Source organism: Colletotrichum lupini, chromosome 9 (genome assembly GCF_023278565.1).
Source record: "Colletotrichum lupini chromosome 9, complete sequence".
NCBI lineage: Eukaryota > Fungi > Ascomycota > Sordariomycetes > Glomerellales > Glomerellaceae > Colletotrichum > Colletotrichum lupini.
Window position 1 is genome coordinate 4555128 of NC_064682.1, and position 18592 is coordinate 4573719.

At 46.2% G+C, this 18592-nt stretch overlaps 6 protein-coding genes and 1 non-coding gene across 7 annotated transcripts, besides 1 other annotated feature; 3 read left to right on the top strand and 4 right to left on the bottom strand.

Annotated features, from left to right (window-relative positions):
- Positions 1–1096: 1096 nt before the first annotated feature.
- On the top strand, positions 1097–2401 carry CLUP02_17185 (oxidoreductase; the record flags this gene model as incomplete). Its single annotated transcript, XM_049296099.1, has 1 exon — positions 1097–2401. The coding sequence occupies one exon, from the start codon at positions 1097–1099 to the stop codon at positions 2399–2401; it is 1305 nt and encodes a 434-aa protein (XP_049153246.1).
- Positions 2402–3177: 776 nt separating this feature from the next.
- On the bottom strand, positions 3178–3270 carry CLUP02_tRNA305. The gene has a single exon. It is a non-coding gene; the product is annotated as a tRNA-Trp (tRNA).
- Positions 3271–4445: 1175 nt separating this feature from the next.
- Positions 4446–5099, bottom strand: CLUP02_17186 (uncharacterized protein; the record flags this gene model as incomplete). Its single annotated transcript, XM_049296100.1, has 1 exon — positions 4446–5099. One exon carries the CDS (start codon positions 5097–5099, stop codon positions 4446–4448), a length of 654 nt encoding a protein of 217 aa, XP_049153247.1.
- Positions 5100–5284: 185 nt separating this feature from the next.
- On the top strand, positions 5285–6668 carry CLUP02_17187 (uncharacterized protein; the record flags this gene model as incomplete). The annotated part of the gene is made up of 8 exons (XM_049296101.1): positions 5285–5300; positions 5475–5511; positions 5578–5634; positions 5699–5742; positions 5833–6006; positions 6064–6262; positions 6406–6461; positions 6538–6668. 8 exons carry the CDS (start codon positions 5285–5287, stop codon positions 6666–6668), a joined length of 714 nt encoding a protein of 237 aa, XP_049153248.1.
- A 225-nt stretch (positions 6669–6893) lies between these two features.
- Positions 6894–7940, bottom strand: CLUP02_17188 (uncharacterized protein; the record flags this gene model as incomplete). Its single annotated transcript, XM_049296102.1, has 3 exons — positions 6894–7431; positions 7495–7708; positions 7766–7940. 3 exons carry the CDS (start codon positions 7938–7940, stop codon positions 6894–6896), a joined length of 927 nt encoding a protein of 308 aa, XP_049153249.1.
- Positions 7941–12796: 4856 nt separating this feature from the next.
- Positions 12797–14483, top strand: CLUP02_17189 (rhamnogalacturonase; the record flags this gene model as incomplete). Its single annotated transcript, XM_049296103.1, has 2 exons — positions 12797–14395; positions 14454–14483. 2 exons carry the CDS (start codon positions 12797–12799, stop codon positions 14481–14483), a joined length of 1629 nt encoding a protein of 542 aa, XP_049153250.1.
- A 3723-nt stretch (positions 14484–18206) lies between these two features.
- Positions 18207–18272: a sequence feature (Short protein (CLUP02_17190, UQC91654.1) was converted to a misc_feature.).
- Positions 18273–18323: 51 nt separating this feature from the next.
- CLUP02_17191 (uncharacterized protein) lies at positions 18324–18494 on the bottom strand (the record flags this gene model as incomplete). Its single annotated transcript, XM_049296104.1, has 2 exons — positions 18324–18381; positions 18442–18494. 2 exons carry the CDS (start codon positions 18492–18494, stop codon positions 18324–18326), a joined length of 111 nt encoding a protein of 36 aa, XP_049153251.1.
- Between the last annotated feature and the right edge of the window lie 98 nt (positions 18495–18592).

An 18592-nucleotide genomic window follows, 5' to 3' on the forward strand; every position in this document is an offset into this window, starting at 1 on the left:
TAAATGGCTTTTGAGCTCATGGCGAAATACAAGAAACATCGCCTTTTGACGAAGTTTTGAGTAGCCCCCTAACAGGTTTCAATCGCTCTATTGCTATTATTTCACAGAGCTCTCTCTCAGGAGCCGCGACAGTAGTCTCAGTTGTCTATGTTAGGATTACAGGAATCTAGACAGACCATCTGCTCACCAAGACGTGGCTTGTGGCATGCTTCAAAGATTACACCCAAAGCTTGAATAAAAAGAATCAGGTTAATTTTGCTTTGATGGGCTCGAGAGTCTACAGCAACTCGTTTGGACACTTCCCAAGCCTTTTCCGCCTTTAGAGTGTATAGTTCTTATAATCTAGTAAGAGTCATCATGTTATTGGTATGGTCAACGAAAGGGAGTCTCATCGTAAACTTTGGTTCCCCATATCTATCTAATGACAATTCTATGGGCCTATGACTAACCTCAGTAAGCCCCGCCTACTCTTCTCGGTCTGTCCAAGACCGACAGGAACATGCCTTGCCTGTTTACAAGTGATACGGACCGGTCGTACAATACTGTATTTGGCCGAATGAGACTACGGCCCACCCTTGAAAGCTCGCAGCAGCGAATACGCGGCAGTACGGTAGGACCGTTGCGGTTAGTGAGTCTCCCAGCTGTCCGAAGGCCGAAGGTCTTAACAGGACCGAACCGGTGTTTTCTTGAATAGTCCGAAGTGTTTCACAGCTACTTCTCCTCATGCTTACAAGCGGCGCGCTTGACTCGGAGCAACCAATGGAAGCCAAAAGCTGGCTGGTGCGACCACCGCCACACGGGAATCGGCTCCTAGTCTTGACGTCACTAATGCCACAGCGCTCTCGTAAAGCCCGAAATGGATGTCGGCTTGCGGGCCATACCCATCGCCGAGTTGTCGCGCCCATCGAGATGCCATCACCGTGTACATCGCGACGCATATCGAGCACAACGTTTCAATTCATATCCTACTAATGCTATAGATACCCTTCATCACCCAGCAGGCCTGGCTAGCAGAGTGGCTTGTCCAAGCTACACAGTTTGCAAACGCTCTCACCAGTACGCCAATCTACTATTCAACTGCACCACTCCCAATCACATGTCTTCCCTCAAAGTTCTCATCTCAGGTGGAGGCATTGGCGGCCCGGCCCTTGCGTTCTGGTTGGCGAAGCTCGGCCACGATGTAACCATCCTTGAGCGATCCCCTTCCCTTCGCGTTCAGGGTCAACAAATCGACCTTCGAGGCCAAGGAGTTACTGTTGTGCGCCGCATGGGACTCGAAGGACTCATCCGCGACAAGGTGGTCAACGAAGCTGGCGTCCGATTTGTCAACGGCAAAGGGAAGACACAGGCGACCTTTGAAGCAAACAAATCTGGTGTTGGCAAGCAGGGCTTTACATCAGAATTCGAAATTATGCGCGGCGATTTGGTTCGGCTGCTTTTCGATAAGACGACTGCACTTGGAGTGAAGTACATTTTTGGTGTCAAGATCGAGACGTTCGAACAGGATGCAGGCTCGGTAACGGTCCACCTGTCAGACGGAACCACGGACACATTCGACCTGCTGGTCGGAGCTGATGGCCAGGGATCCAAGACGAGACGGCTCATGCTCAGCCCTGGCGAGAAGGATCCGTTCTATCCTCTTGGCGTGCATATGGCCTTTTACACCGTCTCGAAATGGAAGACGGACGACAACTACGCCACGGTGTGCGTGTGTCCCAAGAAGCGTGTGCTCTTTTCCAGAAACGACAATCCTGAGACGACCCAGGCATACCTCGCCGTGTGTCCACCAGACAAGCAGACGGAGAAGCTTCTCATCGAAACGGAAAGAAGCCGCGATCTTGTACGGCAGAAGCAGGTGTGGTCAGAGCTCTTCAAGGATGCTGGCTGGCAAGCCGACCGCTTTTGCGATGCGCTCAACGAAGACGGTGTTTCTAACGACTTTTACTGTGTCGAGATTGGACAGATACGCATGGGCAAGTGCTACAAGAACCGCGTGGCCCTTCTTGGAGATGCGGGATATGCACCCAGCGTCTTGACGGGCCGGGGCACGACATGTGCGTTCATCGGTGCCTACGTGCTCGCTGGCGAGATCTCCAAACACTGCTCGGGGTCTTCAGGGAAGGCGACGGACGGTATTCCTGCCGCCCTCGAGTCATACAACAATGAGATTTTGGAGCTCATGAAGGAAGTTCAAGACATTGGTTTTAAGCCGTCCTGGATCTACCCCAACTCGTCGTGGGTTATTTCAATTCTGTACACGATCTTGTGGTTGGTGTCGACTTTAAGGATCGACAAGATTCTCCAGCGACTCCAATCAGATGATGTGCCGGGCTGGCAACTTCCTGATTATTCTGGGCTTGCGTACGCCGAAGAGAAGGAAGCCAAGAAGCTCGCTCATTGAAGAGAATTGTGGGCAAGCGAGGATGAGTTGTGGCGCTTTGTCGTGGTCAGACTTGAATAGGCGTTTCTGAGGACTCAGCGGGTTGAGAATTTGCACCATTGAGTTTGTAATATCACAGCTTAACTCCATACATTACACACTATCTTTTTCGATGCTTCATGGTTGAGTAAGAGTGTCACGTTGTAATGGGGAAGCAAGAGTGTTCTGGGCTCAGCTTACCAGAGACAATGTCGTGATACAACTGTAGCCTCCGCGCCACGGCGAACATAGCCACCACGCTTTATCGGGTGAAACGTACACAACCTCAGGACGCGTGGTAAATCAGCTGACCTGTATTCCATGCAGTTTTAAGAAGCAGACTGTATCGCTAGTTCAACCCTAGCAACCCCAACGACTCTATGAAAATGTCGGCTTCTGAGGTCGACTTTTTGCGATTTTGCAGAGAGCGAAGGGGGTAATCGGCTGTCAGATGTAACAGGCAGTGAGGCTGGTTCCACTTTTGGTTCCCCAGGGAAAGAGCGCACACATTTGCGCTGTTTTTCGCCGTCCCCAGACAAAAATCGTCACGACACCACCAAATCACAAAAATATCATCCTAGAATGGTGTGAATAGCTTCACAAAGATCCAGACATGCTGTGAGGCATTGAACCACACCCGATTTGAACGGATAACCTGTAACGCTACCACGCGTTAGCGTGGGTGCGTTACTAACAACAATCGCACGTAAAAAGAGCAGCGAACTGACACGCCTATTGAACATACAGGGCAAAAGAGATGACCCCCACCTGATTTGAACAGATAACCTTTCGATGGCACCTCGACGAATGTCGAGCTGGAGTCGAACGCGCTACCGTTGCGCCAGCGGTCCTTGTTGGGACACTGGGCGAGATAAGTGACTAGGACGGTTCCAACGAGGAAAGCGGGGACACGAAGCGGGGTACACAACTTCAATGGATCTCATATGCTTATGTACGGGTCGCAAACATGTGGTTTGGACCAGAAAACCCTTGCATCATTTTTTCCTGATTTATACTGTCCATCTGTCTATGAATGGTGTTTTCACTGTGAGAAACTGAAGCACCAGGGACACTGGCCAACTCCTAGCCATTTACACCTTAAGCCAAAGGTAAGTGGGTCAACCAAATGAGGAGTTGTCTTCTCGCATTGTTGCCTCACACAAGAAGTGAGACCGCCCCATCTTTACGAAGATAGAGTGTGCTAACCACTTTCTCGAGCACACCCTCCTCTTTGACTTCCAGGTTTTTCAAAGATCAGTTAACGTAATGCTCAGGTATTACTATAGAAGAAGACTTGTTGTTGTTCGGGTTGCTGACTTCGTTACTATCCCATCGACTGCTGCAAGGCGACAGTACATCCGAGTGCGGGGGAAGAACTAATCAGGCGTTATTCTGATTTATTTCTACTATATCCGCAAATTAAAAAATTTATATCTCGGAGAATTTGGAGAAAAGCTGGAGACCATTGTACTGTCGCCCTGTAGCAGTCGATGGGATAAGGTAGTTAGAAAATGAAACTCAATTCAAAGTAAGTGGCAGTCAGTACTTTCTTTGCACAAAAGTTTAGTCTTCAGCTTATGAGAAAAACTTTATATGACCATGGAACGTTCCATTTGCCTTGAGAAGGCCAGTGTGATTAGAGGTCTCTTCTATGGCCGGCCTGATGCGGCCGATGTAGCGAATTACCGGTGCTCGATGGAACAGGTGCAAGTCCCTGGTGATAGGCTCAATCTCGCATTTTCAAAATTAGGAATTGTACAACAATGGTGACATGCGAGACCAAAAAAGCTTGAGGCCTTTTGCAAGTCATCATCATTCACACCAGACCAAGTACATTGCATCAGCTGCCAATTGGATTTGCTAGCGACAACTATAATTTTCTCTGTTTACGCTGTGGCGTGACTTTACTTAACAAGTTGCCTTCAGAAGAACCCATCCAAATGCGATTGGCGTTCTTCTTGTTGGCGCTTCCGTCCTTCAAGGAAAAGGGTTGCCAACGCCACCGCTATCACCAGCATTGCTCATCTCATTGAGGCTTGCAGGGAGTGATAGGAGGAGGGTATTGGTCGCTCTCTTCGTCAGAATTGCCAGTCCCATCATCGGCAGAAGTATCAGCGCTTTTCTTGTCGCCTGCTTCATCACGAATGTCTGTCTTATCGTTGGCGGAAGTACCAGTATTGTCCTCGTTGCCTCCTTCGCCTGACTTGAGCTTGCCTGCCTTCGAGGAAGGAGAAGGGCTTTCCTCAGGAATAGTGTCGCTGCCAGTTCTCCCATGTTCGTTGTACCTCCCACTGGCATGACGATAGTTGGAATTTTGAAGGTTGCCCTTGGCGTCACGGTCGAAGGCAAATTCTTCTATTTTCTCCCTCTTTGCAGCCTGCTCTTGCGTTTCGGGCGGCTTCTCTGTGTCTCCAGCGGCAAAATCCATTACATTTTTGTAGTGGGCCCTGTTGGGATTGATTCGCTTTCTGTCATCGTCGCCGCCGCCGCCGTCATCACCGCCGCTGTTGTTGCTCAAGCCCGGGGCTGAGGTAGGGTTCGAGGCTGAGGTCTGGGCCTGAGAATTCATAGTGAAAATGGTATTGCTGAGCGGAGACTGAAGCTTTGATGGTAAGGTACGAGGTAGTGGCAGTGTGTGGAGTGGATTGTGAACGAGGAGTATGTGTCGAAGTTTTCCCATGTTTGGCGAGGAAGTCATCCTTTTATATCAGTATCTACCTAGTCTCTGCGTCTGCTGTGTCACCGATGTGGAACACATATTCTAGTCTAAAGCATGGAAGTTGAACGCCATACTAAGTTCATTCTTGAAAGACTTGCGAGTGAGTCTTGTAATCGCTCCTTTACCTCTTGGACAGAGTTGCTGTCATGAGCGCCACATACCGTCCACTAGATTGGACTCGTGTTGCTAGTTTCCTCAATACTAGAATTATGTACAACCACACCTCAACAGGGAAGCATTTGACAAACTTCACATGCAACGAATATTCAGCTTAAAGCAGTGGGTAGATACGTAGACTATTCTCTTTTAGCTGTGTGCAAACTCTGTTCGCCACAGCCGTGATTGGACGCAGCGAGTCCATCATTCCTAAGTGGTTGCAACACGACTTGCTTCCTTTATCTTTCCAAACGTGATTGCTTCTGCATAAATGACTGGATAGCTTCTTCATTGTTCACTGTAACACATACGCAATTGAACAGCGCAAGAGGGTTGCTTTGTAAACAATCGGGGGATGGTCACATAAATGCTTTAACATCTTTGAACATAACTCACGGTCCTAGCTGGCATAGTGCATGCTACACGACCTGGCTCCTTCTGAACACGGGTCATTGAATCATCATTTCATCTTGGCCGATTTCTTTGGATGCAAAAATAACGCTGCATGAATCACGTGGTCATGTTTGCCATGTCAAAGGAGAGTGTTCATACATGGACAGGCCTAGACAAGTATACGGTACACCACGTGACCGGAATCGTACTACTTCAAACTTTGTCTTCACCCAGGACCAGGTCTCGACTCTCGAATGTGGAACCGTTTGCAGGCTCGTGAACTCTCCTCACTTGAACCAGCAGAAAAGGGGATCATTTGGTCCGCATCAAAGTGCAATCGTCAGCAGGTACGTTCACTCGTGATATTATAAACAAGGAAACCGGATGACTCAAATCCTCTTCTACGACATTATGTTCATCTTGACCATGCTGGGTGTCTTGGTATGCCTCCGGTGTTATATTTTATGTACCTGCTCCAACGACCTAGGCAATTCTGAAACCATGCTTTCACTTGAAATCATCGACATTTCGAACTCCATCCAACGTTCCACTCTCGCCAAGATCAGTTATGTGTTGTGCCATAAGCTATCTTCCTTAAGATTTCAAGGTCACTGTGGTCATTTGCTAAAAGTTCACGTAGTATGAGTAGAGTTTGCATGGCAAAGCAGCCTTGAGGGCACATGCGTACATCCTTATCTACCATTGACAGTGTAATCAGAAGTCATTCCGTAAGGCGTTCCTCTGAAGCTTCTGTACCCGTCCTTCTTATGCTGCGTATGTGTTATATTACTATGCCCCCCTTCGACAAGATGGCATTTGTAAGTACGTCATAGCTGCTGACACATGTGAGGAAGAGTCACTCATGCCCAGGTTAACACGACTCGGACACCTGTGAGACAAGCCATTACGATTGGATGGCGTAAATTTGAACATAAAAGTGATATTTCACCCAAGAAGACGCACGTGAGCACAATTATTTGAGGTCAATGTCACAGTTCTTTATCTGAAGATGGCTGCGCCGCCATATCTCTCTCAAACAATTCATGGCCAGGGAAATCAACTCTTGGCCTGGAGTTTTCAAAGTTTCGAAATTAGGTACATTAAATAAGCGAAGATAAAGTTCTTTCGGGTTCTCTCTTTGGTATTTACCAGTCTTATCTTATTCATCCTCTCCTGAGATCTTGGTCTTCACTGGTAATAGCTTTATCAGATAAGGCAAGCCAGCAGCCCGGCGATGAGAGCTGCTAAGCTGACGCCCTGAGAAGCAGCGCCTGCCGTTGGGACCGTGCTCGGTGCCATGGTCGAAGTCATGGTAGCTCCCGTCATCGTTGAGGTCATGGTGGCGTTCATGCCCCCCGTCGCAGTGGCATTCTTCGGGGCCATGGCAGGCTGGTAGCTAGCGCAGGTAGAGTTGGTGGAGATAGGGCAGCTGTCTTGAATGCAGATAGCCTGCAGTTGAGGACCCTGCTCTGGGATGGCCGTGGCAGGCGGGCTGCAGCGCATGCCAAAGAGTTGGTTCAAAGCCATACCGACTGCCTTGAGGTCGTCTTGTGCGACACCAAAAGAGGCAGCAGCCATGGCAACCTGGGTAATGAAATAACCAAGCTCATTCTGGTCCAAGTCCATGAACTTGTGCACCTCGTACATGGAAGCAAAGCCGCTGTACTTGGGGAAACCGGCCATGCCGTATTGAGAGCAGCCGAGAAGGGCACCGAAGAATTGGTACAAGTGAGTCAAGAGGAAGCTGAGTGAAAGCTCACGTTAGCATTCTTCGGGTGATTAACAGACTTGAGTGGGTTAAACTCACTATTGCTTGGATGTGTCGTCATTGGCAGGCATGTTTTTCATCAACGGGGCAGCACCGCCTCCATCGAGGAAGTTGACTGACACACCGGAACTGCCGCCCCGGTTCGATGAAGCCAAGTCTCCGTTGAAGTAAGGAAGGAGGTTGACCTCAGCGCCGTTGTACATGCCAGGTGCCAGGATACCATCGACCTTTATCCCGACATTCGGCATCGTATCTGATCATACTCGTGTGAGCGGCAGGGACCTTGAGACACAACAGCGGTGTGGCTTACAATTTCCAATAACAACAGTGTTGACCAAGAGCGTAAGGAGCGTGTATTGGTTCGCGCCAGTGTTGTTCTTCAACAGCGCCGTTGTGTAGTAGTCGCAGATGGGAGTGTCGGCAGGGCGCTGGGCAATGACGCCTGTGGCAATAGCCAGAGCAAGTGCGATATTTTTGCAGTACATGTTGATTAGCTGATACAGCCCGATTGTCGACTTGGTGATGCAAGGTATCAGAAAGAATTTGGCGAGTATTTCCAAAGCTCATCAAAGAAGAGCAATGTCCAGCTTATAAGTGCGACGTGGGCAAGGCTGGAAGCGCAGCCGACTTCCATCATCGTCATCCATAGGTAGCATTGGTGCCGTTTCAATCACTTGTCTCTCAACAATGTCATTCAAATGACACCAGTCGGGAAATGATGGTCTCGTCAAGCCTTGGCACTAGTTGTGACCAAGAGTTTAAAGCTAGTAGACTGCCAGGCACTAGCGCCGGGCCAGCCCAGATCCGGGGAGAACAATGTCCACGTCGGGATAGCAGCTTACATCTACGGAATTAAGTCTTTTCTTATTGGATGGCTGAAGCCGTTAAAGCCCCGGATTCTAGCTGTCCGGATAGCCTAAGCCAACGATCCGAATCCCGAGGGCCGGGAGCGTCAAGGAAGCCGCCAGACCGTTGTCTTACCCAGTGTTCCACGTTACTGGGATCCCTACGTGGCATGTCAGCAAAGGCAATGATCTGATGAACACGTCCCATCAAAGTTTCCATATTCTCCATCGTAACAAAGCTGACCTTCGGATCAGTTCGTTCCCGGTACCTGTTTCCCCAGTTGATCAGCAGGAACCTATCCAGTTGGGCAGGAGACGGAGGAACCTTTATCTTCGACGGATAGATTGCGTCCCGACTTGAGAATAGCAATTTCTCCTGGAGGACTATGTTTAGTTGTCCTGGAGAGTGCAACATGCTCTTCAAACCAGTCGTAACAGTCTGGTATGCATTCCTTAGCCCACGTTCGTTAGGCCACCCTTCAAATTCATCCACCCATAAGACGTCACTTCATCTATTCAGAGATGTTTGCGACCTTTGATATCCTCACTCGGCATTTGAATTGATCAACAAGGATTTATTGTCAGACCGGCAGAGGGTTATCGGGTCGTGCACAATCTGGGATTCCAACCGGCTTGAAGAATAACAAACTTCCACAGCTCTGCTAGCTTCTGTGAGCTCCTTCAAACCCCTCAATCGCAGCCTATCAATACTGTGGCCCAATCAGCTTTGGCCTAGTTCATAGCACCGGGACCCCAAATAGTCAACAGGCGAGACTAGCTTGTCGTTAGGTCCTCTACATGGGGAGGTCGGCACTTCTATGGATTCGTCACAACCACTGCCGGCTTCAACTTCGTTGGTTCGCCTCCCCAGAGTGATTTTCTTCTACATAATCCACCCATGTTCTCAGAGTTGCGGCATTAGGGGAATCGAACCACTAATGCTTGGTTCAATGACCAGTGATGTGGTGCCAGCGTGGGAATCAACGAACACGGATTGACGTGCCCGATTTGCACTCTATCCACTTTAGAATAGAGTACGTGTAAGTGATCCAGACGTTATTCACCTACAGAAACAGTGACATTCTTTCCCGATAGGGAAATGAATGAAGAAGCTAACAAGAAGATCCCTCGTGGTGAGGACCGTCCATCGGTGAGCTAGCTCGTTTCGTGAAACGTTACTTAGACTTACTATAGTCGATCGACTGAAATCTGGCGGTAATCGATTCCCTATCAAGGGTAGAGCGTCTAGGCATAAGTAACAGAATTGTAAGTTGTCTCTTTGCCTGCCAAAGGTACCTGTCGGAAGCTTATGAAGAGCCCCTGGAACACTTTTGCCTAGGACGCTGAGAACATTTGACGGCACGCGTGGAACGAAAGCAAAGGATCACCACGGTTCAAGAACGGATGAGACTCGGGTGAGAAAGTTGGGTGTATTTGTCTGACGACCAATTATACTGATCTCACGACGCGACTTGTGTCGTGGCGTTAGAGGTACGTGTAGCGACAAGACTATGCGGACGCTACGCATCCTGACGCCATGACAAGCGCCTTCCAGTAGCCAGATGGATTGGGACAAGTATCATATCCGGGGTAGGTGGAACGGCAGGCGTTGATAGTTACGCCTAGGCAAATCGCAATTCCAAAAATGATCCTAAAGATAGGAGACGCCGCAACAATAAGATCCCATTACTTAGCTGCCCAATCCTGGCACATTGTGCACTGCCAACGCGCGGCTTGACTCTGTACCGAAGGTGCAGCGCACATTAATTATGGATCAGCTATCAAGACGGTCTCACTTGTTGAGCAGATAAAGCTGCCCAAGACTCCAAGTCAATAGGAAGGAACTACAGAAGACCTGCTTATTAGAAAAGAAGATTGTGAGCTTGCCTGCCTTGGATACTGCACACAGCTTTGTAAAAGAGGTGTTCAAGTCCTCAAACCGGCATTTTCCAAGTTTTCAAGGACTCGCGGACAAAGATATCGGACTCAGGCACTGGGCCGACGAACTCTAAACAAGAGGGGAGGTGATGTGGGGTTTGAAGAATGAATGATATGGATAAGGAGTCCTGATATGAATGAAATGAGACAAAGACAGAAAGGCAGAATGACCTGACTAGTGAAGCAAATCGTCCGTCCACTCAAGAACGGAAAGTGACGCCCGACCGGAGACTAATATCTGATTAAGTTCTTGAGGGCTCCCGACCTAGCCGATACGCCTTAGTCGTGCTGACTGCCTAGGCCAGGCTTGAACTTGGGTCATTGAATCTACTAATACAGACTAATATCTTTGATACTTTGAAATAACATGAGGAACTAGACCACGGCTTGCTCAATCGGTATTTTTGATGGCCGCCAGCACTGAATGATGGAAGATGTGAAGTATCCACGGCATGGTTTATACCTTTAACGTTTGCAAAAATCGAATCATGCTATTTGACACCCGAGAGCCATACGGAGAACAAATCTGCGGCAAAGAAAAGCAATCTGCGACATCCCCATATGAAAAGACAACACCGACAAGCAACAAAGGAACGAGGGTGGAAGCTTGGATTCGGGGACGGGTTTGGATGAAGTTTGCCGATGAGTAAGGTAAGCGTAGCGGCTGTGGCGCGGTTGAGGCAATAAGTAGCAGTCTGATTTCTGTAGACGATGACTGTCCGAGGACCTGTTCCGCAGAACAAACAACCGAACTGGGTCTTGACAGTATTAGTTGATGTCGAGATGCAAGTGAAATTGCAAAGGGTTGGTGGATGAGTTTGTGGGTTGTCTTCCAGTCGGGGGATGGCCGACCTGTTGAGCGGAGGGTCAAGTCCGTGGCTGGAGACACAGTACGTACTGTGACCAAGGTAGAGGCCAGACTAGGCCCAAAAGAATGACGGGGCTTCTGAATAAAGTGGCGCAGATGATGCGATGTGCGATTTGGTGGATCTGATAGGAGCGCCACAAACCTTTGGACGAATTAAGCTTAGCGAATATCCTAGCCAGCCAAGGGTACGTATCTCGCCATCCACCCTTGTGTCCACGTGATATCAGATGAGCACGGAGGCTCGGCAGCGGGTCTTTTGGCCCCCTGCAGACCTCCTGGACTCTTGGAGCAATTCCCGCATTTCTCGGTTTTCCGTCTCATTTCTGCCCTCATTTTGTCTGCCCACCCTGTGTATCCGTAGGATGCTGATGGGGGACATCACCACTACCTTACTTCCTACACCAAACTCGTTGAGCCCCCCCCAAATACTTCGAGTTCCATGCCCGATTCATCTCTGATTCTTTGGAGCCACTGTTGCCCACCTTCCGAACAGAGCCAAGAGGTCCTTGCGTCGACACGGCGATTTTCAACCCACAATGTCCACTCTGTCGATTAGCTCTCCCCCCCCCCCTCTGAGAACCCCGGGCGAATAAGCGGATATTGGGCTTCTCTCTACCGAGTACGGAGTACGGAGGGAAGACCCTGTCACTGACTCTGATGAACGTCGAACATTATATAATAAATAACCAAATTGACAGGGCATCGCACCCAGCACTGAGGAATGAAGAGCCACTGTCGAGTTTCAAATGGCTCACTGTGCCATTCGGCTCATTGTCGCCGCCGGAACCTTGCGAAGGCGAGATGGGTTCTGTCTCCGTACGTTTAAAATCTAAAAATCAACAATCTCACGTACCAAGCATGGATTGCGCGTCTTGCCAACCTCATATACGAGCTCCCTTGCCGGTCTACCGCCTCGTCAATCTCTTAAGCTTCATGCGGAGTTAAATGTTTGCGGAACTCAATATTGCTCAAAGCTAAGCAGCAATCATGACCTGAGGTCAAGTCTCCGCAATTCATCTGCCGTCTCTGCAGCACCGAGTCAATAGCTTACTACGTAGCTGCACGTTGTGCCGGTGCGAATCTGGGGTAGACCGTAGAATGCCCCGAGATTCCGGGACTTACAGCGCCTTGCCCGCCGCTGGTTCGTCTGGTCTTTTGCTTTCTAAGTACCTTGTTATCGAAGAAAGTTAATTCTTTCTGAGTCACAAGTACAAGAATACAGTTTCAATAAAACAGTGTAGTGCCCACCCAGCACTTGAACTCACCCTTTCCGCTTCACCCTTCGTGATCTATCTCGCGCAGCCACGGCGAGGAAGCCCTGGTCGCCGGCCCATGAAACAATCATTCCGCCAATCAACAAGCTGTTGCAATTTATCACGAGCCCTTGCGAGAGGTAACCTCTCCGGCGGACGCCCGCTCTTGGAAGTTGGAATCCCGCGAAAGAGACCAAGGGGCCTTCAGCACTGAGCATGGCGAGGAATTGTCCCGGCCTCCCAAGATGTGCGCTGGCCGGGTGCCAAGCGCCAAGTCCAGACGAACTGTTCTTGACTTTATAACAAAGTCGATCACCCTCGTTCTAGAAACCCAGGAGGAGCAGGCTCTCTTGTCCTATGACTGCTTGACCTTATTCCAACTTCGCCCTCTCACTCTCTCTAGTTCGCCAGGCAAGGGCAGCCCCTTTACAGCCAAAATGGCGTTGAACACTCTTCTTCAGGTCTTCTTCTTCACCATCCTTTCCTTCGCCTCATCTGCTTTGGCCGCCTTCGGCGTTACCACCTCGGGTAGCAACTTCGTTGTCGATGCCGGCTCATCCAACACTCTCGTCTTCCAAGTTTCCAAGTCCAGCTGTGACATCAACTCCATCAAGTACCGTGGCAACGAGCTCCAGTATGCCAGCAAGGGCAGCCACATCAGCTCTGGTCTCGGAACCGCCACCGTCGAGGCCACCACTATCACGGCCAGCACCGGTAAGGTCATCAAGGTGACCTGCACCACCTCGACTCTTACACACTACCTCATTGTCAAGGAGGGTGAGGCCAACATTTACATGGCGACCTACATCACCGCAGAGCCAGACATTGGTGAGCTCCGCTGGATCTCGCGTCTGAACAAGGACATCCTCCCCAGCGAATACCCCTTCGGCGTTGTTTCCACCATCGCCGGCTCTAGCTCCACCGTCGAGGGCTCCGATGTCTTCGTCGTCAGCGGCCAGACCCGATCCAAATTCTACTCCAGCGAGCGCTTCATCGATGACAAGGTCCGCTGTGTCTACGGTACCAGCCCCGAGGAGATCCACGTCTGCGTCTCCGTCGAGCCCAAGACTGGTTTCGAGCTCTCCTCCGGCGGCCCCTTCTTCCGCGACATCAACACCAACAACGCTGGTGACTCTACCAACCTGTACAACTACATGAACAGCAACCACGCCCAGACCGAGGCCTACCGTATGGGTCTGCACGGCCCTTACGTCCAGTCCTTCTCCCGCTCCGGCATCCCCAAGAACACCGACTTCAACTACGACTTCTTCAGCGAGCTCAGCCTCAAGGGTTACGTCGCTGCCTCCGGCCGCGGCACCGTCTCCGGCACCGCCTCCGGCATCACCGGCAGCTTCCAGCGTGTTGTCCACTGGTACAACGCCAACGCCCAGTACTGGACCTACGCCTCGTCCACCGGCGCCTTTACCTCCCCTCTGATGAAGCCCGGCACCTACACCATGGTCCTCTACCAGACCGAGTTCAAGGTGGCCACCAGCTCCGTCACCGTCTCCGCTGGAAAGACTACCACTGCCAACATCGCCAGCACCCTCGCTGCCCGCACCACCCTTTGGAAGATTGGCGAGTACGACGGCCAGCCTACCGGCTTCCGCAACGCCGACAAGCAGCTCCGCATGCATCCCTCTGACAGCCGCATGAGCAGCTGGGGTCCTCTCACCTACACCGTCGGCACATCTGCCGTCAGCGACTTCCCCATGGCAATCTTCACCGCCGTCAACAACCCCGTCACCATCAAGTTCAACCTCGCTTCCGCCCCTGGCGCTGCCACCCTCCGCATCGCCACCACCCTTGCCTTTGCCAGTGGCCGCCCCCAGGCCAAGGTGAACAGCTGGACCGGCCCGGCCCCTGCTGCGCCCACCAAAATTGACTCTCGTGGCGTTACTCGTGGTGCGTACCGCGGCCTCGGCGAGGTCTACGACGTCAGCATCCCTGCCGGCACCCTCGTTTCAGGAGCCAACACCATCACCATCAATGTCATCTCCGGCAGCAGTGGTGACACTTACCTGAGCCCCAGCGTCGTAAGTTTTGACTAGAGATCATTCGAATTATAGATTTTGATGCTAACTCATGTCCTAGATCTTCGACACCGTTGAGCTCTTCCAGTAAACGCATGCTGGTCCATATCCGGTATCAAATGCCTACATGTTCCTGCTTGAGACACAGCAGAGTAGGCATTGCATCTGAGATGGAGTTGAGATGCGTAAACAAACACTTCCTTTGAGTCTTCACTGTATATATTGGACCTGTGGTCAATAGCAAATATGCTTTTATCGTATATAATTCTGCGAATAGCAGTCTACATACCCGGGTGAGGTGGCCTGCTATCTCACTAGTCAAGATAACTATTCTATCGTCTTGCCATGTATCGAGAGCCTGCATTGTAGCGCACATACCCATTCAAATCAATCAAATAAATAAGTTAAACAAATAGTTAAATATAGGAATTTTAGTGAGTTAAATAATTAAATATTATAAGGCCCTATATTTAACATATTTAATTAAATATAAGATCGCGCGGAAAAAGGAAAATCCGGGGCCGGGCTAATTAAAAATTAATATTCTTAACTATGCCTTATAAAAGTTCGTAATTAGGAATATAAATACTTATAGCGGGATTTAAACTTACGACTCCTTACTTACGACTATAAGTTCAGTATTATATTACTTAACTAAATAGATTACTAGTAATTATTAAAAAAAAAAAAAGCCTAAGTAGTATAGAGCGCTGGATTTAGTATCTTATTATATCTAGGAATTTAAAAAACCTATATTAGTTAACTAGTACCCCCTTTTCTTAATATTAATAAAACTAACGAAGTTATATACTACTACTTCTAACCCTTTGCGATTATTATAATTATTATTAAAATTAATTAAATTATATATTAATTAATTCGCTATATTATAATTAATTAATTAGTAATAAGTCGTACGATCTTTAGCACATAGTAATTACTTCGGATTACCTCGTAGCTATAGACCTTAACTAACGCTAGCTTCGTATTATTAACCGACCTTAAGAATCGTAATAACCTCCTCGCCCTTTTAAAAGTAATTTAGAAAGGGAGGATTTTTATTAATAACGATTTAATATTATAAAAGGGCATAAGGCTAAAGAAGTTATAGATCCGTTTAGAGGGGGTCTTTGCTTAAAAGATCTACGATAAAAATAATTAAAGTAAAGTCTTTTAGTTTTATTATTACTATAACAAAATAAGTATTATTATTTATTTTAAAATAGTAGCTACGAGCTTAGTAACGACTTACTTAAGGTTAAAATACTAAGTAATAGATTTAAGCTCTAGCGAGTTACTATATTTATTAAAATCCTTAGAGTACGACTTTATATTAAAAAGATAGAAACTTATTTTTAGTATTATTACGAAGGGCTAAGTAACGAGAATTAAGGAATTAGTAATTGGGTATATTATTAATAGTAATAGCCTATTTATAACTTTTTAGGATCCTTACTTCCGGGCCCTCTTTTATTAGTTAGATTATAATATTACTAACGAACTCTTATTATTATACAGAAGTATAAGAAAGGAGCTAAGTAGGATCTTTATTAAAAAGAAAGATATAATTAGGGTAGAGATTTAGAGGTTAATAACGAAAGTCTATTTATTATTCGATTTATAGACCTCGCTAATACGGAATATTATTATTACTGTCTTTACTTATTTTTTAAACTATACTAGGTAATAGATATAATACCTTATTACTTTACGATAATAGTATAGTGCTTATAATAGGGCTAATATTACCTAGATTATAAAGTCTATAATAGACGACTAAGAATTAGGTAATTAAGTTAGGGCAATTGTTTATAATAATACCTTAAATAATAATACTTACTTAGGTTATTTATATTTTATATTATTTTATACCTATACCCGGGAAGATGTTTTTAACTAGAGGATTAGGTACTACGGTTATATCCTTAACCTCGTTAGTAGGGCCTTTTTATTTAGTAATAATAAAGAGGTATTCGAGTAAGAATTAGATATATTAATTAATACTAAGTAATTTTAAGAAGATCTTAACCTTTAGTATATAAGGGGCCCTATTAGTAAGCTTCGGAACGTTATTAAATTCATTTACTCATTACTTTAACGATATAAGGCCTTCTTTAAGGTTAGTAATAAGACCGACGAGAATAATATATTTATTCTTTTTAAGGAGTCGTTATAAGAGCTTATATTAATACTTAATAACGATATAAGGTAGAATTTGATATACTTTATAATATAGCGCTTTTTATAAAAGAGAAAGTAGATTTATACTTTTTTAATAACTAGTTAAGCTTATAGGGATCTAAAATAACGGATCCTTATTAAGGACGTTCTTAATAATAACGATTAATAGCTATTGGCCGAGCTAAAGGCGGTACTTAAGCTACTTTACCTCTAGATAATAAGATACTAGGGCTGGGGTAAAGGAGACGGTTATAGCCGTTTATAGAAAGTAATAGTAGGTCTTAAGTATTTTATTAACTATCTCGAGGAGTAGAAGAGGTTATATAATAAACTTTTTAAGGAAGAGATAGATCTTACGGCTTTTTAAATCGTAGCGTTATAATCGTAGTTAATATAAATAATACTACTTTATTAGCGGTTAGCTCGTTATTAATTTATATCCTAACCTCTTTTTTAACCTCTAACTTTAAGTAGTATCCCTTATTATATTTAGTTTAAGTATATACTTAAGGAGCGGGCGGAGCTACTTCTTAGTAATAATTTTAACTCGCGAGAATACTTCTAACTATTAATTATTAATACTTAGTAAGTCCTTAATAAGTATTATATTAAGTTAGGTAACTCTCTACTCTATGCCGTAGTAATTATTTTTTACTTTAAGTAAGGATTAAGATAGCTAGAGAAGAGGTAAGATATGCCCGAGCAGAGCTATTAGCTATTTAATACGAAAAAGGGGTTCTACGATTATTAATAAAGATAATATATAAATAAGATAGTAAGTCCTCCTCTTTCTTATTATCTAAGTTCTCTTCCTTTACTACGATAGTTATAAGCTATTTTTATTACCCTTATAATTTTAAAAAGTATTATAGAAAACTTATAATACTAATAATAGTTAATATCTTAAATAATAAAAGTAGTAATTAACTACGCGCCTAAGCTTAATTAATATTACTTATAAATTATCCCTTAGCTAGTCCTTAACCTAATTTAATAGTAGATTAACTATTAGCTAACCTATTTAACGTTAAGTAAGCTTACGCTTAATATCTTTATAATCCTTATAATAATAATAAACTACGAGAGGGTATTTAGCTTTGCAAAGTTAACTTTAACTTTATAGTAATTATTAATAAGATCCTTTATACTAGAGGAGGTCTAATATCTTAAGAACTAGCTTTGTAGTAGTACTATAGAAATAGGAGGTTAATTTTTTAATTAGAAGAGCTAATCGAGGTTAAGTCTATAAGTTAGTACTATAAGGACTTTTGTAATAGCTTTATTTAATTCCTAATTAGGAAATTAGTCAAATCAATTAATTATTTATTAAATAAGTTAAATAATTAAATATGCCGCGAGAAATCAATTAAATAATTAAATATGAACCTTATATTTGATTTGTTTGTTTGGGTATAAGCGCTGCTTTATTGCGTCTCCGAGGTGACACAGCAAAGAATACAACAAGCCCAATGCTCCAATATTTCCGTTACCATTCGCGTAGACGCGGGAATCATCCTCTTTTGATCCTCCACGCCGTTGTACATGTATTGCAATCGAGATGCTTTTTGGGGCGACCAAGTGAGCGAGTCGTAATGCAGTATCGTACAATTGCTTGACTTCCTTCACTCGTTTTTCATCTATTGGCTATCCGTGGCCGCTGCTTCGCTTGATGTAATAGGCCGTCGAGGTCTGATTGCATGAGGTCGTTGTAAGTCGTGCGGGGAGTGCCGGTTCTTTGGCTCAATTGTGTCTAGGAAGATGACTCGACCATGAAACGATCGACACTATAGGGAGCGGCACGGGAAGATCTGTCGATATTGCATTGTCAGTGCGGTTGCTCAAAGGCAGAAAATTGATATGTTTCATACCCGGTGGGATACTCTACTAGGCTCTGGCTTGAGCTGGCTTTAGAGTGTGACATATTCGTTAGACTATTTTCCTTGAGAGTTTCAAGGTTTGCGCTCGGTTCGGATCGACTCTGGGGTAGCGGTCGGCCAATTTTGGGGAGAAAAGTACAGG